The 24,534-nt window shown below is 44.4% G+C and overlaps 1 protein-coding gene across 1 annotated transcript in view; it reads right to left on the reverse strand.

Moving 5' to 3' along the window:
- Window positions 1–22,933, reverse strand: part of PIP4P2 (phosphatidylinositol-4,5-bisphosphate 4-phosphatase 2) — a 55,711-nt gene extending 32,778 nt beyond the window's left edge. The window contains exons 1-2 of the mRNA XM_025433564.3: window positions 22,771–22,933; window positions 937–1,085 (exon numbers count right to left, since the gene is read on the reverse strand). Coding sequence (XP_025289349.1) covers window positions 937–1,085; window positions 22,771–22,876 — 255 coding nt within the window. The 5' untranslated portion in view covers window positions 22,877–22,933. The remainder of the gene's footprint in view (window positions 1–936; window positions 1,086–22,770) is intronic.
- Window positions 22,934–24,534: the final 1,601 nt, after the last annotated feature.

Below are 24,534 nucleotides of genomic sequence, written 5' to 3' on the forward strand. Positions count from 1 at the left end.
CATCTCCAAATGATGTCTCTTATGAAAAATACATATTTACAATGAAATATGTTGTTTCATGACTTAAGGTTTTATTTTATGACTTTTTTATAAAATGTATAAAGCCCAGTACATATGTTTCATGGCTCTGAGAGGCACAATAATCTCTGGTTGACTTTTTTTAAGGCTTTTCTGAAAAGGAAAAATACACAAATACCAGCAATTAAATATTATTTTAATATTTAAATTTAATGTTTAATTGCAGATTTTGCAAGAGATTGAAATTTTAAAAATAAAGCCTAACCATAAAAGTGGAAATATATTTAATCTAACCAGTATACACTTTAGGAGGTCATTACTTGAAACTGTAAAACTATTACTTAAAATGTAGTTGTTCTTCTTAAGTTTCAGTTAAAAAAGTGCCCTTCAAAAGTTTTGAACATTTCTCTAAATTACCATCAAGCAAATAGAATTAAATGCCAAGCTATTTGCAAACACATTGGCACAGATATCAATAATAAATGAATGAACTTAAGCCCAGAAAAACCATACAACATCCTATAGATGTAAAGAAAATTTAAATAATTTTTGACACAGTAAGCTGCAAAGCCTGCATTAAAGTGAAATTTGGTATGTCATCATTTTTGTGAAAATCAAAATGGATTTAGTTGTGATGTGGATAGACAAGATACTTATAAATACCCGACTAGGGTCAGTCTCATGTTAGAAAGTAAAGGGCCAAATGGCATTATATTTCAATTCACCAGGAAATTTTTGCAATGGAATTAGCTTTAAATACCTGGAGACATCTTTGTATGATAAATGAGAATGAGAAAATATGGCCATATCTGTATCAAGCCCACATCTACCTTTCTCAGGAACACTACTGGAGTATCTCCCTTAGAGAGAAGATGTCAGCTAACAGTTTAGGCTTTATTAATGGAAAGCCCCACTTACCGTAGCTTCATTGCAAACCGTGCACTTAACCACATGCTGGTGAAGCTTGCCATCCAAGTTGATGAGAGACTGGCACACTCGGCAATTTATTACTGGAATACCACTGGCATCGGGACTGGCGATGGCTGTATACGGAGGTGGAAGTTCCGCTGAAAAGGTTACCAGTCACTGCATCAGAGCCAGTGGTATCACAGGGAACAGAAGTAAGGCAGGAACTATCAAAAATGACCTCATTCTTGTATTTATGTTTTTAAAGCTAGCCAACTCATCCAAGTTTCAGAGCATGCAACACACATGGGACTACATTGTGAAGTAGAATAATTCTTACTCTGATAAAATCTAAATTGTGTTTGCCAGGGTGCCTGGGTGACTCAGTGGTTGAGTGTCTCCCTTTGGCTCAGGGTGTGATCCTGGGGTCCCAGGATCAAGACCTGTATCGAGCTCCCTGCAGGGAGCCTGCTTCTCCCTCTGCCTGTGTCTCTGCCTCTCTCTCTGTGTCTCTCATGAATAAATAAATAAGATCTTTAAATTCATTCATTCATTCATTCATTCGTTCATGTTTGCCTTGGTCTGCCCAAATGATCCAGTTTCCTTTTACCAGACTATACTCAACATACCCACTCTGTTCCTGCATAAACTCATAGAGCTTATAATGGGAAAGTGATGATTCATGCCTAAAGTAAAAATCTTCCCGCTCATGATCTGATTACCAAGAAAGAGAAATAGTCAACGAGAGCAAAGTTTTAAAATCACTTATACATACCCATAAAGTGTGCAGTTGCCATGCTGTGTTTACAAAGGGGCCAGTATGTAACCGCTGGCCATGACAACAACAAAAATTTCTGGTGGCAGTTAAGGAGAGACAAAAGTGAATGAAGGAAAACTAAACTTACCGACATGGAACAAAGCTAATTTCAGACACAAAACAAAAACAAACAACACATTTGTATCTCAAATTTTTAACCTGAACATTAAAAATTCAGGAAATGTACTTAAGTATTTATGAGTAAAAAATATGATGTCTGGGAGTTAGCTTCAATTCTCTAAGACAGGGATGCTTGGGCAGCTCAGTGGATGAGCATCTGCCTTCGGCTCACGGCCTGATCCTGGGTCTGGGGGTCAAGTCCCACATTGGGCTCCCTGCATGGAGCCTGCTTCTTCCTCTGCCTGTGTCTCTGCCTCTCTCTCTGCGTCTCTCATGAATAAATAAATAAAATCTTTAAAAATAAATAAATAAATTCTCTAAGACAAAAATGGGTTAAGAGATGAAACAAGATTAGCAAAATGTTGGTAATGAAGAAATATGATGACACAGAAGGTCATTCTGCTCTAACTACTTTTGTGTGTGTTTGAAAATTGCCAGAATAGGGGCGCTTGGGTGGCTCAGTTGGTTGAGTATCTGACTCTTGGCAGGTTTTGGCAGTATCTGACCCCAGGTTTTGGGTCAGGATCCACCATCCTCGCCAGGGAGTCGGCTTGGGATCCTCTCTCTCCCTCTCCCTCTGTCCCTCCCCATTCTGTGCTCTTTCTCTCTCTCTAAAATAAATAAATAAATAAATAAATAAACCTTTAAAAAGAAAACAAAAGGGGCAGCCCAGGTGGCTTAGCAGTTGAGCGCCTGCCTTCAGCCCAGGGCCTGGTCCTGGAGACCAGGGATCAAGTCCCATGTCAGGCTACCTGCATGGAGCCTGCTTCTCCCTTTGCCTGTGTCTCTGCCTCTCTCTCTCTCTGTCTCTCATGAATAACTAAAATCTTAAAAAAGAAAAAAGAAAATTGCTAGAACACACACACACACACACACAGTATTTTGAATCCTAAGTTTGCCTGATTGTGTAAAGGACGGAAGCTCAGTTTCAGAATCATGCCCATCTACCAGAGGTATATATTGTTGTGAAGGTTTGAGAAAAGGAATCTAGATATACTACTCTGGAATGGGATTTCTTTTTTTAAAAGATTGCATTTATTTATTTATTTGACAGAGAGAGCACAAGCAGGGGGAGCAGCAGAGGGAGAGGGAGAAGCAGACTCCCCACTGAGCAGGGAGCCTCACTTGGGGCTTGATTCCAGGACCCCGGGATCATGACCTGAACCTAAGACATGCTTAACTGACTGAGCCACCCAGGTGCCCCTGGAATGGGATTTCTAAAGGGAACTGAAGAGTTATTTCTGAAACAGAGATTTTCTATCCACTGAATTAGATTCTGAACTCTGGCATTTTTAAAGTATAGCACACATGGTATGTTTAAAATCCACATATTACTATCTGGCATCCTTGAGGTTTATCATATAGAATTTTTTTAGACTAGCAAAGGATTAGCAATAAGTGCTACTCATTTAAGTGATTCATAATAAGGGGCACCTGGGGTAGCTCAGTCTGTTTAGCCTCCGACTCTTGGTTTCAGCTCAGGTGATGCTCTCAGGGTTGTAGGATCGAGTCCCCAGGTGGGCCCCAGCAGGGCAGGTGTCTGCTTGAGATGTTCTCTCTCTGCCCCTCCCCCCCACTTGCATGCACATGCTCTCTCTCTAAAACAAATAATAAATCTTTTTTAAAAATAATAATAAATAATTCACAATAAGCTGAAGTCCACAGCAGTCAGGCTCCAAAAGAGGCCACTTTGAAATGACAATACACATAGATTTCTGGGAGGCGTGTACCAGAACACTGCCAAGTACTAAACTTGAAAAGAATCTATAGATGTCTTAAATTATAAAAATAGCTCTAAATCCTTGAAAGAATTTGAAGTTGATCCAGAGTGGCTTGTCATGTATTAATCAAGAAAAAAAAAAAAACAGGTTAAAGGAACAATGAGTCAACAGTACATTGGAGCCCTTGCAATTTGCAGATTACTTTATCAGATCTCAATAAAGAAGATATTGTTCTGGAAAAACAAATACATACCTCACTAGAAATTCTAGACACACTGCCTGGTGTATAATAATAAATGTTATATTAATAATTAGTAGCATTATTAATAAAAGCCATTTCTTCGCTGGCCTTTTTCTTATGAAGTAACATAAAGTAGTTCTCCCATATTTCCAGGTGTCTATCTTACATAATATGACAGAATAGAAATTTAAAGACAAGAGAATTTCACAAAGAAAACAAGTCATTGAGGATGAGGGGAGGAGGCCACACACTGCCGTATACATAAATGGCCAGTAAAGCTCACCTACTTCAACAGGCCAAAGCTTTGCTCCAAGGAATCTAAAAATCCCAATAGGGGACCTTAAAAAAGCATTTACAGTGCATCACAGCCAACAAAACCCCGTGAATTTTTTCTCTAGGATTTGTGCCACACATAATCTTTAACCATCAAAAAAAAAAAAATAGCTTTTGATTATGACAAAAATATACTTGAATCTTTTGGAGGCTTGAGAGGGGAGGGAAGGGGAAAGAAGAAAGATCAGAAATTTAAGATGGGAGACGCTCTAAGTTCCATGAGACCAAAGTCTGTTGGGCTTGTTCGGGACTGACTCACCAGTGCTTGTCACAGTGCCTGGTCTATGAGAGATGCTCAGTGACTATTCATTGAATCAGTGGATGGAAGGAAGGAAGGAAAGAAGGAAGGAAGGATGGATGGATGGATGGATGGACGAGGGAATCACTCAGACACATCTATCTCTCTGCTGCTCTCACTGAAGAGGAAGGAGCTTGGGTCCTAACATCCAAGTAAGTCTCCCTTAAGAAAGGGTCTCTACTATATAGAGGAACACCCTCCAAATACGCACTGACAGAGGGGAGGTAGTCGGGAGACACTGGCCTGGCCCACCAGATAAATGGAATCAATCCAAGAGATCAATAGAATGACAGATGCTGCAGCCTAATTGCTCCACTACACAGTGCTTCCAGGCCTGTTGTCTCAATTTTCTGTCCATTACTTCAGCCCTAAGCTGATACAGAGATATGTCTTGTACTTTAACCTCCCTCCCTCAAAAAAAAACCCCAAAAAACAACACAAAAAAAAACAACCCTTCACCTATAACCCCACCTCCTTTTTGTAAGGGACTTTTAATTGCAGACATACATTCTACTGTTAGTGACAACTGGCAATTTAGATTGTTCATTCTCTCTCTTTTCACTCTAAAAGTCAACAGATCACAACTATCACACCTATTTCAAATTTCTGGCCTGGATAAAAAGCCCACTGTAATCTCAGAACTCAGGATCCTTAGATATCGAGAGTCACAAAAAGTCTTCATTTTGGAAGAGACTTATTACTTAAACAATGGTCGTTTTCTCCATGGGGTTTGCCTAAGTGAAAAATCTCTTTTCCTCCATGTGAGCAGTATTTGTTAGACCAGGAGTCCCCAGTCCTGAAACATTCCTTCAAAATTCCAGAATTATATTCCCTGTTAGAAATTCAAGCAATATTAGGAATTACAGAGTCTAATTTCTTCAACCTATGGAAAACCGAGGCCTGGAGATTCTAACTTTTGAACAGATTTGTATCCAGCCTTCAGCAAAGGCAAGAGCTGACTCCACTCCCAGAGGTTTCTCCACAATAACCATTGTCTCCCTCAGTGAATAATTTAATGCAAGCAAAATATGTAATGACGAGTGAGAATTCTGTAGAAACACACAGACAAGAATCAGATCTGAGCTAAAAGGGAAGAGGATGAGGAGAAAGAAGATGGAAAATTAAAAAAAATCAGACAGAGTATAAAAAAAGAATCCACTCATGGTAATGAAAACTTCATAGAAAAACTGAGACTCGTAAAAGAGACAAAATGAAAGAATATGGATCACGAGGCATACATAATGGTCTTCCTGAAACCCTCCAAAGGAACCATTATTATCCTGTAAACCCACAGGTGATCAAATTACATTTTCCCACCATCAACACCTAATTTGTCTATTTTATGCCAAACAAACCCCTCATCCTGCTAATTCATCCTAGTGTATTAATCCAGACTTCTTTTCTTTCTTTTTTTTTTTTTTACCAGATATATCCTCCAGCATTTTAAAGGTTCAAATTGTTTTGCTGGATTGCTCTGACCTCTCTTAGCTCAGTTCTTCCTTTCCAAGTCTCTTCAGTGGCAATATTTTCCAGTTTAATTCACTTACTTCACCAACGCACGCTTTCTATTCACCCCTTCAGGCCCTTGACAAAGAAAGATGTGGTATCAAAATTGAAAAACGACATCCAATTAAAATGAGAGATATTTTAGGACACTCTGATTACAGCATGAGCAAGAAAAGCATAAAGGACCAGCCTGTGAGGAAAGCCCCGCCAGCTTTTTCTCCTCCTTAGGATCTTGGTGGAGACCATGGATGAGGGACAGTGAGCCTGGCTGGGTGGGTTCTCTGCTTCCAGGGTAAGACGTCTCCCCTGCAGGTGTGCACCGAGAAGGGGGAGGACCACCTTCTGTTCCTCCCCTCTGTGAAACCACAGGCATAAATCTATTCTGTGAGACTCCTGGGTTCTTCTAGAACCATGACATACTCAGAAGGTTCCATCTGGCTGACGTCAGCATGGAAGGTAAACGTGCTACCTATTAGGTTACTGACCCTTAGCTCCCAACCTACCTTCCTCTGCTTTGTCATGCCTGAGCTGGAACTCTGCAGACCACACTGTAGCTTTGCCAGCTGGCTGCAGGCTGCATTCACAGGAGGTGACAAAGGGAGCCGACAAGGTTCAGGGAGGAAGGAGGGACTGACAGCCCTTTTCCCAGGTGTACAAAGTCTTTCTCCAGAGCTCAGGGACATCAGGACCAGTTGGCTGGTGCCTCTTAGAAGTCATGTCTCAGTTCCATAGGACCCCACCTCTAAATGACTACATCTTAGTGACTCCAATCACTTCCTTCTGTACTCTTGGCCCAGACCTCATGGTAGCTGCTTCCTGCATTTGATTACCTACTTGGCACCTCAGGATAGTATTTGTACCTTTTAGTTACCTAGGTAACAACTTCATACCTAATCTATTATATTCATATGAGTGGTTTCTATCTTTAGGTCTTAACTGACACAAAAACTCATGCCAAGTGTAATCCCAGGAAACTGACCCTCAAAAATGGGATTGGAGGGGGCACCTGGGTGGCTTAGTTGGCCGGGCATCCGACTCTTGATTTTGGCTCAGGTCATGACCTCAGGGTCATTGGATCAAGCCCCACGTCGGCTTCGTGCTCAGTGGGGAGTCTGCTTGAGATTCTCACTGTCTTCCTCTACCCCTCCCTTTGCTCACTCTCTCTCTCCCTCTCTCTCTCTCTCTCTCTCAAATAAATAAATCTTTTTTTAAACATAGGGTTGGAGAAATGGCTTGGTCATGCCTTGTGCTTAAATGCAGTGCTGAGCTCTTTTACCATGGGACACAGTATGGCAGTGACTGGTGACGCGCAGCAGCACCCTGATGAATCCGATTATCCCCTGCAGATGACTGTGACGTTTGTGGCTCCTTCACTAGACCATTACAGAAGCAACAATTATTATTCAGATTTTCAGATTGTGATATAGGGTGGATTCCCATGAAAACACTGGAGCATTTGCAGAAACAAAAGGAGAAGCTCAGGTCTTTAAACGCTTAAGTTATGGTCAGAGAACCAGAGAACTTCTATAGTAGCCCTCAAATATCCCTTACTTCCAATTGTCACAGGGCTTACACTGCTGTAAATCAAACACAGATGTAATTGTATAGATTGCAAAACTATAATGTCAGGTAAATCCACAGCCTTACCATGCTTTCATGTAAAAGCTGGAACACTGTGCAAACGAGTGGACCCCTGAAACATGGAATAGGGCCAAGCGGAGTTGAGAACCCTTGAGTCACTTTTAGCCTCCTTTATGAGTAGAAAGCAGCTTTTCTTCTTGCGTTTGAAGAGATGAGCCTTCCCTCACAGGAAAACTGCTGTTGTCTCACTATTGACAGCCATTCTCCTTAAGACTCGTCCTCATCCATAACTAAGCTCAGATCTCAACATGTTCCAGGAGGACAAGTAGAGAGCATGACTCAGGGAGAAGCAGCTTATACACCAAGAGAATTGCAAGGGTTTGGAAATATATATTGTCAGAAACGTGGAGAATATGTGTGGGGGTAGATCCTAAGAGTGTTAAACCAGAGAGGATGGAATATAACACTGAGTTGAGCCAAATTTAATCATATGGGTGCATTTGCCAGATGCTCTGGATTCGATGTTTGTTTTAAAGCTGGAAGTAGCTATCGGTTTACTTGTCTGTTGGGGAGACCTGGCCAGACACTTCATGGAGCTGTGATGCCGGAACGTCCCCAGCATGTACAGGAGAAGGGCTTCCCAAAGGCTTAGGGAGCTAGAATGCTGCAGTGAAGTGTGCAAATCCATCCACTACATGGATTTGCTCATTTGCTAAGTTGGACTGCTGCTCCGGGGCAAACCTAGTTTTGTAACTGAGAAGGTGTGATATAAGCCCCGCCTCAAGCTCTGATGCCAGAGAAAGTCAAGAGGCCTTCAGCTAAAATCAGGAGAAAAGTAGCAGCCAGCCAGGCATGCTAGGGGTGTGTGTTGGGGGGGGGGGGGGGTCCCAGGAGTTAGTGAGCATTCAGTGGGTTGCAAGCACCTATTGTGTACCAGGCACAGTGCAAGATGTATATCAGGAACATCAAGGGGAAGGAGACAGGCTCCCGGGGTTAAAGAGCTGAGTTCTTACTGGCAGAAAGGCAGTGAGACGGCAAGTACAACTTGGTGTGGTAAGAGCTCTGATAAGGATGCGCACAGGGGCTTTGTGAGCACAGCAGAGGGCATCTAACTCTGACTCAGGCAGAGTGTGTGTGTCAGGGTGCGGGGTGGTGGCAGCGGGAGAGAGGAGGGTGGTGGTACAGTCATTCTAGCACACTTGAGCTCTCCTCCAATACTGCAACCTTTCTCTAAATTGTTACCATTAAATCCTTTCTCCACACAGCAGCTCTAGAAAAACAGCCAAACCTTATTGAGTGTGGCTGTAATATCAGCTTGGAACCAGTATCAGTCTACATCCCAAATGCCTCCAATATTGCTTGCAAGGGCTCCTGTGTGCCCATGGCAGGACCCAAGGCACCAGCAAACCGGGCGTTCTTTTTTTTTTTTTTTTTAAAGATTTTATTTATTTATTCATGAGAGACACACACAGAGAGAGAGAGAGAAGCAGAGACACAGGCAGAGGGAGAAGCAGGCTCCATGCAGGGAGCCCGATGTGGGATTCGATCCTGGGTCTCCAGGATCACGCCCCAGGTGGAAGGCAGACGTTAAACCTCTGAGCCACCCAGGGCGTTCTTATCTAACAGGCAGTCATGAGCACTGAATTCCACCCTGAGCTATTAATCTGTTGTCTTCCCCTCCCTTAGTGATCCCAGGCATTTGGGCTGTGTCAAAACACTGCCACATAATTGGAGATGCTGGCAAGAAATGCCCGATGACCTGCCAATGACCAATTCCTGGATGACAAAAGCTTCTGCTCCGGCTTCTCTACTTCTCATAAGGCAATATTTCTGCCTCATTTTAATAATGCATTTCACCTGTGGCACTAGTGCTTTCTTCAAGTATTGACGGTGAATAAGTTATGTATTCTTTATCAATTACTTTATCAATTCTTTATCAATTCTTTATCAATTACTGCGCTTATCTCTATTTCCCCCCAAAATGCAATTTTTTTCTGACATGATTTTTGTGAAATCATATTGTTTATAAGCATGGCTGCATTCATAATTTGTTATTTGCAATATTGCTTCCAAGAAGGCATGTTGTTTCAAGAAAAATAGAGACACCTACTTTCAGTACAGAAAAACAAACTGGCGCTCCCAGGGCAAAAAAAAAAAAAAAATGCACTTGCCTCGAGAAACTCCCATAGCCTAAGAAGGTAAAGAATTCCCATTCTGTCACTCTTCTAGACAGCTCATTTTCACCACATGTCTACATTTCTAAAGACTGTGCATTTCTAAAAGAAAAAGAGACACCCCTTTAAGACAACTAAGCGATAACTTACAGTTTACAAGTATTTATAAATTGGTTATAAAATGAACTCAAATATAATTGTGTCTCAAATTTGTTACAAGACATTTTAGAAAAGAGAGACTATAAGGAGGTAAAATGACCTCAATACATGGGAAAGGAAAAAGTTCAACCAGATTTGTACTTTTATTTGCTTAAATATATGAAACAGCATGGCACAAAAAGTAAGGTCCAACATAATTAGGGGCACCTGGCTGGTTCAGTTGGTAGAGCATGTCACTCTTGATCTCAGGGTTGTGAGTTCAAACCCCACTTTGGGCACAGAGATTACTTAAAATATATAAACACACAAACAAACAAATAAGGTCCGACATAATTAGATGAATGACAACATTATACTCAGTATTTTCCTATCTTAAAATATTTCACCCATTCGAAAAATGACCTAGGGATTAAAAGATTCCAGATGAAGTCAATAGTTCAGCAATTTTCGAATCTGGCACATATGCACCATAAATCTAAGCAAAATCAGACACATAGATGAAATAAAATGAACTTCTCACCACAATATTTTCTAAGCATACAATGAATGTATAAAGATATTTAGTGAATAAGTCCCTTAAATTCTAGTGCTTAGATATTTTTATCTCATGGATTAACTTTCATTTCAAAATACAGAGATTGCTAAAGAATTCCAGAAGTTAACCCAAGAGAGTAAGTTCCTCATTATAGCCAGCAGAGGGTACAGCCCTGGAGCTCCCTCCTTTGCCATGCGGGCATTTCTAACACGGAAGGATATCTGGCTATCTGCTCTGCGGGATCGCTTTGTCTTTTACTCTCCTGTTATTCGAGCTGCAAAAGCTTCACTCCCCGAGTGACTTCAAAATCCCCATCATGCCATCCTTCCTTGCTTTCATTCATTCAACTGATATTTGTTGAGTGCCTAGATGTATTAGATCATTTGCCAGGGGCTATGTAAGGGACACGGCGATGAAAGATACAGGAATCCTATCTCCTTCACTGTCTCCTTTGAGGGGCTCATATACACCATAAATGTTAAAATATAGAATGGAGGTGCATCTCCACATGGCTCAGTTGGTTAAGCGTTCAACTCTTGATTTTGGTTCAGGTCATGATCTCAGGGTCATGGGATCAAGTCTTGCATCCGGCTCCACACTGAGCATGGAGCCTGCTTGAGATTCTCTCTCTCCCTCTCCCTTTCCCTCTACTCCCTTCACACATGCTCACTCTCTCCTCTCTCTCTCTCACACTTTCTATACTCTCAAAAAAAAAAAAACAAAAAACAAAAACAGATATACAATGGAAATGTCAAGGGATACTTCCATACAATGGAAATGTGGAGAGATATTTGAGAACATATGTCTTCCAGTAATAGAGATTAGAAAGGATTCTACGAAAGAAAAAAGGCTTTGATGGATGGGTAGAATTTGAATGTTTTAGTTTCCAAAACTCCTTTCCTATTCATCTACTCATAGGAAGTAAACAGTATACCCTTACCTTGAAAACACTAGAAGTGGCTAATAAATGATACCAGTATGAGGCAACGAGTATGGTCTTAAGTAAAACCATATATGCACAGTGATGTGTTTTCCATTTCAGAACAGGAAGGATCCCTCCCATTAAATCCTTGACAGGCCGGAGTAATGGACCGAATCAAACACACTGAAATGCAAGGTGTAAGTACATGGACCTGCACAGAGATGTGGGGCAGGCTCTAAAATATGGCACTTAGGTCATCTTGTATTCGGGTATGTCTGGTAGCTTTAACAACAACTTATGTCTTAATTTAGGGCTGGTAGTAAATGCAAATACTCTTTTACTGAGCATGGCAAAGTATTCTACATAGAGAATCACCAGAATAGAATTCTGGTGATATAAATTTGAAAATACTATTTATATATAAATATAATATAAATATAAATATATATAAATATAATATAAATATACTTATAAATATAAATTCAAAAAATGGTTTTCCTATGCATTTTTGAAATACTTTTGTATTAATGGGTATAATTCATTCAGCTCAGTAGAAATCAGTGTTTTTTGGGGAAACATCCTATGGCCTAAGATTAATAATAACTCAGGTGTTTGTGCAAGTCTTCTCACTTTAAATCTACTATCACCTCCATGTGTTGCTTTTCCTCTGGATTGTGAAATCTTAGCACTTAAATCTCCGAAACTATAAAATTTCATCTTGTCACATACCTTCCCCTAAATTCTCCCTCCGTAGAAATCACATGTTCAAATGTTGAACAATTAGAGGCTTTCGTACAAGAAGTATCCTGTTTTAAAATCCCTATTATGAGTCTACCAAGTTTAAATATCTCAACTTGACAACGTATGGGAGAAAGAAAGATTTTGCCATTACCTTTACAAACACGTGGTTTGATACAATGCCCTAACCAGTCATGTGGCACGTACAAATACATCCTACAGAAGAAAATACTGCGTGCCATTTGGGCTTCCAATGCCTAAAAGAGTCACATAATACTCCTTGATGTTCAACATATTGTCTTCCCAATTTTCAAAGGAAAATAGGAGAGGGATTTCAGTGACAGAGGGACCGTGGAAGTAAAAGAGGGAGGTAACATGACAACCACCTATAAAGTTATAGCTATATTTTCCTAGGTGTGTCCAGATCCCTCACCAAGAAAAACTGGCATAGAACAAAAAAGCAAAAAGGAACATACTAAATCATTCCTTCTCAGGTAGGAAACTGAGGCATAGCAATGTAGAATAACTATTCTAAGGTCAACAGCTAGCCACTGGCAGAGAGAACTCAAGTGGCAGGTCCCACAGGCTAAACCGTAACTGGTGGTGAGCTCATCCCTGAGACTCTAGAAGGATTTAGTTATACAGTGCTTGAGAAACTCACCTGAAGGCCACCAAGAGGAGCCATGCTTTCTATTTTTTTCGCTTTTTAAAAATTCTTGCAGAGAAAAAGAAATTCACTTTACATCAATCAGGGAAAGGAAAGAATCTAGAAAAGTGCCAAAGCAACACAAACTCCAATGTATCTCCCTACCCCCAACCCACATAGAGAAATTCTCTTAAAAGAACAGAAAATAGTAGGTAGAATGTATTTTCTCTTATGAGCTATTAAAGGAATGCCATTCCCAGTGTATGCAACATCTCTTCATCCTTATAAAAGTAAAACACACAGTAGCTGAGCTCATAGCTGGATCCAGTGTTGTCTGCTTTTCCCCCATTTGGATCCCTTCCCAGATAGTTGCTTACCGCCCTCAAAGAGAGTTATGAACATCCATCTGGCTAGCTCTCCTCTCTAACATCTGTAGTCATCCGGCTAACATCTGCATCCATCTGGCAATCTTGCAAGACTTTAACAGAACGCTCTACCCTAAAAGTTTGACATTCCTGAAAACAACATGCAGAGTCCTTGGGAATAAATGGGAAATTGAGATCATCACCTCTTGCCACAGTGAAGTGTTAGTACACGGATGATAAATACTTGGTGAGCAACATTTACTCTCCAGCCCTGATGTCCCTTCACGCTCCAGACTTGTGTGTCCAACTGCCTACTCGATACCTCCAATGAAGTGAGGGCTAAAAGTATTTCAAGCTCAACGTGTCTAAAAACAGAATATTGATTTCCACTGTCCTTCTTCCCCCTGCCCCACATACCTAACTCCTCCTATTCGTCTATCTTAGAAAAAAAAAAAAACAAAAACAATTTTTTCCTCATTGCTGGGGTCATTTCTGGAGATTTGTGATTCCTTTCTTCCCACTGATGCAATCCATCAGCAAGTCCTGCTGTTCAAGGCTTACATATGTCCTGAATCCACGTCCCACCGTTTCCATCACTTCCACCCTGGTTCAGAGCACCATCCACATTAAGAGCCTCCCATTTAGTATCATATTTTACTAGTCTCTTCTTATTTTTCCCCAATAATCCAATTCTCCATTCTCCACATGCCAACCAGGTTCGTTTTCCTTCTTTCTTCATATTTTTAAGAGATGGGGGCAGGGGCAGAGGGAGAGAGAGAATCTTAAGCAGGTTCTTGCCCAACACAGAGGCCGATGCGGGGCTGAGTCTCACCACCCCGAGATCATGACCGGAGCCCAAATCAAGAGCTAGATGCTTAACGGATTGAACCACCCAGGCACCCCCAGGAAGATTTTCTTAAAAACTAAGTATTTCATGTCTCTCCTATGCTCCAAACCCTCCATGCCTTCCCATTACTCTCAGAATGCAACCACATCTCTGACGGTGACCTACGCAGTGTCATCTTCCCTGGTCCAGTCCCTCAATCCCTGCTGCCACACTTCAGCTCTACCCCCCTGCCCTCTATGTTTTGAAACAGTGCGTTTTATACTTGCTGTCCCAGTTGCCTGGCACCCTCTTCCTTTGTCTTCCAGTGGTTGATTCCAGCTAATCTTCCAGGCCTCTGAGCAATTGTCATCTCTGAGGTATCTTTCCTGAAGCAATCTGAAACACTCCCCATGTGGCCAGTTACTCTCCATCCTCATGTGCTGCTTTATTTTCTTCACTCTGAAATTATAGTGCTCGATGTATGTGCCTCTAACTGGAACATAAGCTCCCAGGCATCTGGAACACTATAATAGGCATTCAAATATTTGAAAGGATGACTGACTGAATGAAATGTATTAAAGATGCTGAGCAGAGCCAGGAGGAAATGTAGGCATTATAAAATAGAATAAAAGAATCATGGAGACTGATGCTCACCAAATAATAGGAAAGGATCTTAATAGGAAACGGGCTTGCCACAGTACTGGGAAACTGGAAGCAGGTGCACTTCACCATGTTTGGGCTCTATTTTCCCTTAACGACATGGCCTCAGCGAAGCAGACTTTGATTCAAGAATCAATTTGAAAAAATCTCCTAAATGTGGCATTAGCTTCAGCAGATCACAAAATCAAGCCTCTGCAAGACCCTACTCAGCACCATGGCTGGTGCACACCCCTATCGAGGCTGTCAGGTAGCTGCTCCCAAATGTGCCACATCTGTTTCCACCCATTGCGGGAACCCGGCTTCCAGTGGGCTTCAGAATCCTTGGCAAATAAAATGAAAAGTTAATCCAATCTTACAGCGGGTTATACATGAGGTGTAAGGTCTCTGTCCGGGTAGGCATCATCTTTTCCTGCCAATCCACAGCCAACCCTAAACTTTGCAAGGACACAAGGAGGTTCCAAAATTTAATAGACTGCCCAAATGTATTCAAGAACTCTAACTTAGTGCAATGGACTGAATGTCTACGTCCTCTCAAAATTCAGGTAGACCCTCTAAACCCCAAGGTAGAGGCATTTGAAGGTGGGGCCTTTGGGAGGTTATTAGGTCAGAAGAGTGGACCCCTCATGCATGAGTTTAGTGTCGTAAATAAAGGAATGAAAGAGGAAGCTCTCGTGCTCTCTTTCCACTATGTGAGGAAGATTCAAGGAGTCAGCACTCGGCCACCTGGAAGACGACAGCTCTCCAGACACGGATCTGTTGGCATTTTGATCTTGGACCTCTCAACCTCCAGAACTGGGAGAAATAAATGCTTGGTGCTTAAGCTACCCAGTGTATGGTATTCTGTGATCGCAACCTGAACTAACACTCAATAAAACTCTAGGCTAGTGCAGAACATAGTTCTAAGTGAGATGAAACTTTGCCCCACTTTAAACTAAGGCACCATTTCTAACTTTAGACTTCGCCAGGTAGCGGACAGGAGAGGATCACTAAAAATACACCTTATTTACTGGACAGTTTCTAAGTAAGAAGTACTGGAGTACGTAGTAAATAACTTACCCCTTACACCAAAAGTCAATTTATTTTCTGGTCACTGAAAAGATTCTCTCAAGCAATCTCAAATTTGCACATTTTAAAAAAGTGAAACAAAGGTGAAAAGAAAAAGGCAAGGCCTTTCTAATTATATTTCAGAGGAAACCTAAGTGTTTCAGAATAAAAGAATATTAGCCTCTTCCTGCAAGTTGTCGCTTTAAAGTGATTTTAAAATTAAAATAAATCTACATTAGAATATTGCATTAGATGGAAGTGAATAATTCTTTGATTCTTTACCAAGGATTTCAACATGAACACTATAAACGCATATAAACAACTCTCAGTGAGGTCACTAATGTGACCTTTGAACTAATGTTCAAAAGACATTTTTGAGTTCTTATCTATTCGCTCTTTCTTGCAGCTTTTGACCTGCTTGACCACTCTTTGCTTGAAATGTTCTCTTCTTTTTGATTCTGTGATATTAGAGTCTTTTGGTTTTCCTCCTACCTGCCTGGAAGCTACTCATCAGCCTTCTTGGGGGCTCGTCCCCCTCTAACTAGTTACTGAATGTTGGAGTTTCTCAAAGCTTTGTCCGAGGCTCTCTCTTCTTTTTACTTTATTCTTTCTCCCTAAGTAGTCTCATATATAGCTTCCCAAACTTCCGCACATGCCAGTACACAGAAAAAGTGACAATATTTCGATAGCTACACAGAGCGGGAGGCCTCTGGCCTAAAGGCTTCTGCTGTTCTAAGGACTGAGGAGAACCAGTATCTTAACCCATGTCCGTTCTATCTCAGCACATTGCGTGGCACAGCGGTAGGGCCTTGGGAAGCTCTGAACCAACATCCATGTTTTTAGCTGTTACCAATAGGCAAATGACACAATTTTATATTTTTCAGCCCAGGCCTCATTTCTCCACTCTACACCTATGATGCAATTGCCCATCTATCATCTCTTCTTGGATATTTGAAACTCTTAAATGCCACATGTCTTAAACTAAGCTCATGATCTGGTGTTGTCTCACTGTGGGCAATCACACCATCAGACTGTGGACACCAGAACTCTGAGAGATAGCCTTGCCACCTCCCTCTCACTCTCACAGCCAATCCACCATCAACCCATCTTTAATCTACATCCTTAATATCATCTTGTCTCTCCACTCCTACCACGACCTGAGTCCATGCTATCTTCACAGGTTATCACCTAAATCAGACAGCAGCCCCTCAAGTCATCTATTCTCATCAACTCTTGCTCCTGTCCCATTCATTCTCTAATCTAGAAATAGAGTGATTTAAAAAATAATAAAATTAAGATCCCTGGGGATCCCTGGGTGGCGCAGCAGTTTGGCGCCTGCCTTTGGCCGGGGGCGCGATCCTGGAGACCTGGGATCGAATCCCACGTCAGGCTCCCTGCATGGAGCCTGCTTCTCCCTCTGCCTGTGTCTCTGCCTCTCTGTCTCTCTCTGTGTGTCTATCATGAATAAATAAATAAAATCTTAAAAAAAAAAAATTAGGATCCCTGGTGGCTCAGCGGTTTAGCACCTGCCTGCAGCTCAGGGCATGATCCTGGAGTCCCGGGATCGAGTCCTACATTGGGGTCCCTTCACGGAGCCTGCTTCTCATTCTGCCTGTGTCTCTCATGAATAAAATAAAATATTTAAAAAATAAAAAATAATAAAAATAGACATTTTTTTCCAAAGAAGGCATACAGATGGCCAACACACACATGTAAGGATGCTCAACATCACTAGTCAGAGAAATGCAAATCAAAACCACAATGAGAGGGGCACCTGGGTGGGTCAGTGGTTGAGCATCTGCCTTTGGCTCAGGTGGTGATCTCATGGACCTGGGATCAAGTCTCACATCAGGCTCCCTGCATAGAGCCTGCTTCTCCCTCTGCCTGTGTCTCTGCCTCTCTCTGTGTATCTCTCATGAATAAATAAATCTTAAAAAAAAAAAAAAAACCCCACAATGAGATATCCCCTTACACCTGTCAGTAAGGCTAGTATCGAAAACACAAGAAACAAGTGTCAGTGGGTGTGGAGAAAAAGAAACCTCTGTGCATTGTTGGTGGGAATGTAAATTGGCACAACCACTGTGGAAAACAAGTTATGAAGGTTTCTCAAAAAATTAAAAATAGAAATAGTATATGATCCAGTAATTCTATCCACTACTGGGTATTTACCCCCCAAAATGAAGACACAAATTCGAAAAGATATATGCACCTTTATGTTTACTGCAGCATTATTCACAATAGCTAAGATATGGAAGCAAACTAGGTGTCCATCAACATAGGAATGGATAAAGATGTGGTGTGCATACACACATGCACACACACATATACACACAATGGAATACTACTCAGCCATTAAAAAACGGTGTTGCCATTTATGGCAACACGGATGGACCAAGAGGATATTACACTAAGTAAAATAAGACAGAGAAGGACAAATACTGTATGATCTCACTTACATATGCCATCTAAAAAACAAAACAAATAGCAGAAACAGATCTATAAACGCAGAGAACAAACTGATGGTGGCCAGAGGGTGGAGAGGACGGGATAGGAGGGTGGGAAAATTGGGGACAGGGGAGTGGGAGATACAGGCTTCCAGTTACGGCATGAAGAAGTCACACGGATAAGAGGTTCAGCACAGGGAATATAGTCAATAGTACTGTAACAGTGTTGTATGGTGACAGATGGTAGCTACACATATGGTGAGCAGAGCATAACATAAATACTAATCACTGTGTTCTACACCTAAAATGAATGTAACATTGTGTGCCAAATATATTTCAGTTTAAATAATGATAATAATAAAGATCTAACTGGATCAACCCTTTGCTGAAGGCAAAATTTCTCAACACGACCAATAATACCCTGCATGGACTGAGCAATTCTTATTGTTCTGGTCATCAGTTGCTGCAGAACAAATCACCCTAAAATTCAGTGGCTTAAAACAACAGTTTAATACTACCTTTCATGATTCTGTGGATTGTTCTAGAATCTATCATGCAGCTACAGTAAGAGTTTGGCTTGGGTTGGAGTCATCTGAAGGCCCGACTGGGCTGGGCATCCAAGATGGCTTCTTCATCCACAGGTCTGAGAGCTGGTCGGCATCCTCCTTTCCGTGTAGTCTCCCCACCTGTCTAGTTAGGGATTCCTCAAAGCATGGTAGTCTCAGTGCATTCAAATTCTGACAGGACAAGTTACTTTCTTCAGGGTGCACTTTATAAGAGACCAAGGCAAAAGCTGCAACACCTCTAACGTCCTAGTTTCCAAAGTCTTTCAGCTCTCTTCTACTTTACTCCATAGGTCAAAATTGAATCACAGGGTCAGTCCAGATTCAGGGAGGGGACCCATCCAAGGACTTGAATGTCAAAAAAGCATAGCTCTTTGGAGGGAGAGGTGGGTCTTTGGAGAACATCCACCACACCCACTTCTCCATCAGTACTTCCACTCTAACCACACTGGCCTTGTTTCAGTTCCCTGCACTCACCACACTCAATCCTCCTAAAGGCTTTGTACGTACTGTTTTCTTAGTCTAGAATGTTCTTCCGATCCACCCCTTGCCAAGTTCAACTTTGAGACCTCAATCAAGTCTCAGGAATGCCTTTCCTGTCTTCTCTAGCCAGGTTAGATCTTGTTATTACATATTTTCATGGCACCAGATACATTTCTGGCATTGTCCTCATGCCCCTGCGCTGTGCACTTGTTCAAACGATTGTGTAATTTATGTCTCAATATCCCCCATTAAACTGGAAGAGGGGCCATATCTGTTCTTCCCATCCTACCACAGAGCTTGGCTAGTACTCATGTATTTATTTGCTGCATGAATGACATAAATGAACTAGGTAAATGAAACTATCTCTGTGTAATAATTCTTTTAAACTATAGTGAAGTAGATAGCCACCTTCCCAATTAAATACAGAGATAATTAGACAGCCCTAAATATAAACATTTTTCACAGAGGAAGTCTCATAAATGTAAAGTCTCATATCCCACCTATAAAATTAGCAGATAATAAAGAAATCAATAAATATAGCCAAGTTGTGTAAGCTTTGTGATATTTCTTCCAATCTTTTTTCAAATGAGCCTAAAAGTGTATTTATTTGATTTTAATTTCTATGCCTTAATAAAAGCTGACATACGTACCAAATGGAGCATTTTGACCACAAAATGGTCAAAATGGTCCAGTAGGAGAGATGATCTCCTACTCTATGCAGGAATCCAATACTGACAGCGAAGACCACTAGAGGTATTCCACTCAGAAACCCAGGTGCGCTGTTACACGGACCACACATGATTCTCATTATGCTAAAACCAAATGCGAAACACTAACTGCTTCCCACAACATTATCAATAACCTGTCTACAAATACTTGACCAATTTTCAACCTAAAATGGATTATTTCATCTTTGAGTGAGAGCTAACATTCGTGTTCTTAGACGGTGGTGACACAAATAGCAAAGGGTTCAACTGGAGAGAATAGTCATTAGCTATGGCTCTTAACTACTTAAAAAAAAAAATTCTGGGTGATTACAAATGGTATCATAAACCAAAGTTCATTATCAAAAAGTACATTCTATTCCAGTCTTTTGAATCCCAACCTTTAATTCCTGTCAACTACTGAAAACATCTGGTCTAGGAACAGTTTCTTACAATACAAATAATTCAGCCCCGTGTTTATTCTTTTTTTTCATTTCGATGTGGGTTTCAAGAGGGGGCATGTTTGGTCAGTTTTGTTGACCTAGAGCCGACTCTGGCACACCATACTGCCCAATGAATCAATGAAAGAGTAAATACCACAGGTCTCCTAGAATCAGATCTGTGTATCACTCAAAACATTTATGAAGATGCTTATTTGTTATTTAAGAAAAGATATTCTGACATAAATGCCAATAACATAAAATGTCTTTACTTCTAATTTATGCTTCTTGCTTCCTAGGTACTATGCCACATGAAATTAGCATTTCTAATTAGCTAACCTGTCTTATTTACCAGTTTAAGGAAAAAAAACACAACTGTACTCTATCATAAGGCCGAAATGGCTTTTTGCTAAATCAGTTGTTAAAAACAAGACAACAGGCTCAAAATGGAGTCACTTATGCTAAGCTCCACATCACCAAATACAGCCTTAATTACACTTTTGGCCTCACCCAGAAATGGAATCTTGGAACGTCCGTCAAGAACTACCTTATTAGCACGAGTGAGGTCATCTGCCTGACAGACCACCCCCATCCCCTAAATGAAAGTGATCTTGCCACAACCCATCCACTTTTTGCCTTTTTCCCACTCCCTTCTGCCCATGGAAGGCTTTCATTTGGTACAGCTTTTTGAAACTCCTTTCTATCTGCTAGATGGGATGCTGCTAGAATCACGAATCATTAAATAAAGCCAGTAAGATCTTTAACATTTACCCCATGGCATTTTGCGTTTTAATATTTTGAATTTCTTCAGTGGCTGAACTGTGATTTGTACCTGATTGTGCAGTTAATCTGGTCTTACCAGATTAGACAAATATGTGGCAAATGATAAAGAAATCTATAAGCAGGTCCATGAGCATGAACACATTTGTGGAATAATTTAGCCACTATGACTAAAAATACAAAAACAAAGATGTAAGACAGAGGACATGAAAATCTGTCATAGGACAGTTGTTTAAATCCAAACCTTGTCTTTTAATAAACTGCAAATATTTTGCCCTAAAGGGTCACTTGGGGAAGTTGCAACATTCATTTATAAATGTTTAAACTTATCCTAGACCGACCCGATTTTGATTTTTTATTAATATCAAATTTGTGCATTAAAGGAAATTCCTCCAGCTGGTGTCCTCTGATACACCTCTAATACAAACATGACTTGGGGTTTTTCCTGTAGATAAGTCTCTGTCCCATTTTGCACCTTATTTCTCAACTGATTGATCACACTCCATTATTCACAGCAAAACATCTTTTTCCTTTGTCCTGCTTCTTGTAAGGTGTTGACTAAGACCTAGATTGTTCCTCTTCAAGTTGGGGACAATGTTACCATTAAGTGGAAATTTTAAATACTAAACAAGTCCAACTTGCTCTACAACTGCTCCCAATTCCAGACTTGAACTTACAAGAAGTTGTGTTACAAGAAACATGATCTGCCTACGTTTTCGAAAGCACTAACATTTTGTCTCCTTGGGATTTCTGAAACTCCTCTCATATTCGGCTGGAAAGGGAGAGATGCACTTAAGCTACATTTGCAAGTGCCATATTTGGCCATTCTTTTCATAACTCTAAGTGGTTTTCAAGTCTTGCCTTCCCTTTTCAATAAATCGTGACTCCACCTTCTTTCTACTATAGAAAGCCACTAAAAGGCTTAGAACAAAGATAGATCTTTTAATAGTTTGCTAAACACCCCCCCACACACACACACACACACACTCACACACACGTATACACTTCTTTCTTCAGATCCCACTGCTAATCAAATCTTTTTTGATTCCATCTTGAGAAGTGAAATAAATAGAAATGCGTGCAGGGTTAGCCGGGGTTACTTTCAGAAGTAAGTTCATTTCAACCTCACCCAGATGCATCAGAAATATCCCATCTTCCTTCCTATGCTTCCTCATCGGCCAGCAAGGCTAACGCACACTCCTTACAAAGGGGAGTAATAAGGAAAGGCAGGAATTTCAGGCATATTAGGAATATCGATTACCGCTATTCCTCTTGGTAAGACAATTCCCTGACTGAACAGAGCCCGGGGGGGGGGGGGCGAGGGCACGCTCTGCACATTTTTCAAGCTAAGCCCTTTCAAGGGCAGATCCCAAGGTGAGCAGTGCTAGGGGCTTCTCAGCAGGGAAGGCTGAATGGCCGCGAAGGCTGTGCACCTCCTCCAGCGGCGCCTGGGGGCTGCGCCGGGGCGATTCCTGTCACGCCCGGCCCGCGGGCAAGAAGTGCTGAAACACGCACTCGCACTCGCACACGCACACGCACAGCCGCCGTGAGAAGGGCGCGGGGCACGCGCCCGCACCCCGCCCTCCCTCCTGGGGGCTGCGCTCAAGGACCCGGGCCCGCGCCAGGCGCAGTCTGCAGCCCCCGCTCCCGGGCCCGCCGACCCGCCCGCCGCGCCCCAGCTGCAGCGCCCCGGGGCCTGCCTCCTCGGCCGCGGCGCAGCGAGCGGGAGGCCCGCGCCCGCCTCACCTCTGGGGCTGCTCTCCTGCAAGTACGGCGGGGCCGTGGGGGTGACGGTTCCCGGCGGCGATGCTGACAGCAGAGGCGAGCGCTCGTCCACCCCGTCCGCAGCCATGACTGCCGCAGCGGCGGCGGGGCCGCGGGGAGGCTGGGCCGCGGGGGGAGGAGCGGGAGGGGGGCGGGGAGGAGGGGGAGGAGGCGGGGGGAGGAGGAGGAGCGGGAGGCGGGGCCGCGGGGAGGCTGGGCCGCGGGGGGAGGAGCGGGAGGGGGGCGGGGAGGAGGGGGAGGAGGCGGGGGAGGAGGAGGAGCGGGAGGCGGGGCCGCGGGGGGAGGAGCGGGAGGGGGGCGGGGAGGAGGGGGAGGAGGCGGGGGAGGAGGAGGAGCGGGAGGCGGGGCCGCGGGGAGGCTGGGCCGCGGGGGGAGGAGCGGGAGGGGGGCGGGGAGGAGGGGGAGGAGGCGGGGGAGGAGGAGGAGCGGGAGGCGGGGCCGCGGGGGGAGGAACGGGAGGGGGGCGGGGAGGAGGGGGAGGAGGCGGGGGAGGAGGAGGAGCGGGAGGCGGGGCCGCGGGGAGGCTGGGCCGCGGGGGGAGGAGCGGGAGGGGGGCGGGGAGGAGGGGGAGGAGGCGGGGGAGGAGGAGGAGCAGGAGGCGGGGCCGCGGGGAGGCTGGGCCGCGGGGGGAGGAGCGGGAGGGGGCGGGGAGGAGGGGGAGGAGGCGGGGGAGGAGGAGGAGCGGGAGGCGGGGCCGCGGGGGGAGGAGCGGGAGGGGGGCGGGGAGGAGGGGGAGGAGGCGGGGGAGGAGGAGGAGCGGGAGGCGGGGCCGCGGGGGGAGGAGCGGGAGGGGGGCGGGGAGGAGGGGGAGGACGCGGGGGAGGAGGAGGAGCGGGAGGCGGGGCCGCGGGGGGAGGAGCGGGAGGGGGCGGGGAGGAGGGGGAGGAGGCGGGGGAGGAGGAGGAGCGGGAGGCGGGGCCGCGGGGGGAGGAGCGGGAGGGGGCGGGGAGGAGGGGGAGGAGGCGGGGGAGGAGGAGGAGCGGGAGGCGGGGCCGCGGGGGGAGGAGCGGGAGGGGGACGGGGAGGAGGCGGAGAAGGAGGCTGGGCCGCGGGAGGAGGAGGAGGAGGAGGAGGAGGCTGGGCCGCGGGGAGGGCGTGGAGGGGCTGGGCCGGGAGGAGGAGGAGGAGGCTGGGCCGCGGGGAGGGCGGGGAGGAGGCGGGGCTGGAGGAAGGAGGCTGGGCCGGGGAGGAGGAGGAGGCTGGGCCAGAGGGAGGAGGCTGGGCCGGGGAGAAGGAGGAGGCTGGGCCGGGGAGGAGGAGGAGGAGGCTGGGCCGCGGGGAGGGCGGGGAGGAGGCGGGGCTGGAGGAAGGAGGCTGGGCCGGGGAGGAGGAGGAGGCTGGGCCAGAGGGAGGAGGCTGGGCCGGGGAGAAGGAGGAGGCTGGGCCGGGGAGGAGGAGGAGGAGGCTGGGCCGCGGGGAGGGCGGGGAGGAGGCGGGGCTGGAGGAAGGAGGCTGGGCCGGGGAGGAGGAGGAGGCTGAGCCGCGGGGAGGGCGGGGAGGAGGCGGGGCCGGGGGAAGGAGGCTGGGCCGGGGAGGAGGAGGAGGCTGGGCCGGGGAGGGCGGAGAGGAGGCTGGGCCGGAGGGAGGAGGCTGGGCCGCGGGGAGGGCGGGGAGGAGGCGGGGCTGGGGAGGAGGAAGAGGAGGAGGAGGCTGGGCCGCGGGGAGGGCGGGGAGGAGGCGTGGCCGGAGGGAGGAGGCTGGGCCCGAGGGAGGAGGCTGGGCCAG

The sequence above is a fragment of the Canis lupus genome, chromosome 29 (assembly GCF_003254725.2).
Source record: "Canis lupus dingo isolate Sandy chromosome 29, ASM325472v2, whole genome shotgun sequence".
Taxonomy (NCBI): Eukaryota; Metazoa; Chordata; class Mammalia; order Carnivora; family Canidae; genus Canis; species Canis lupus.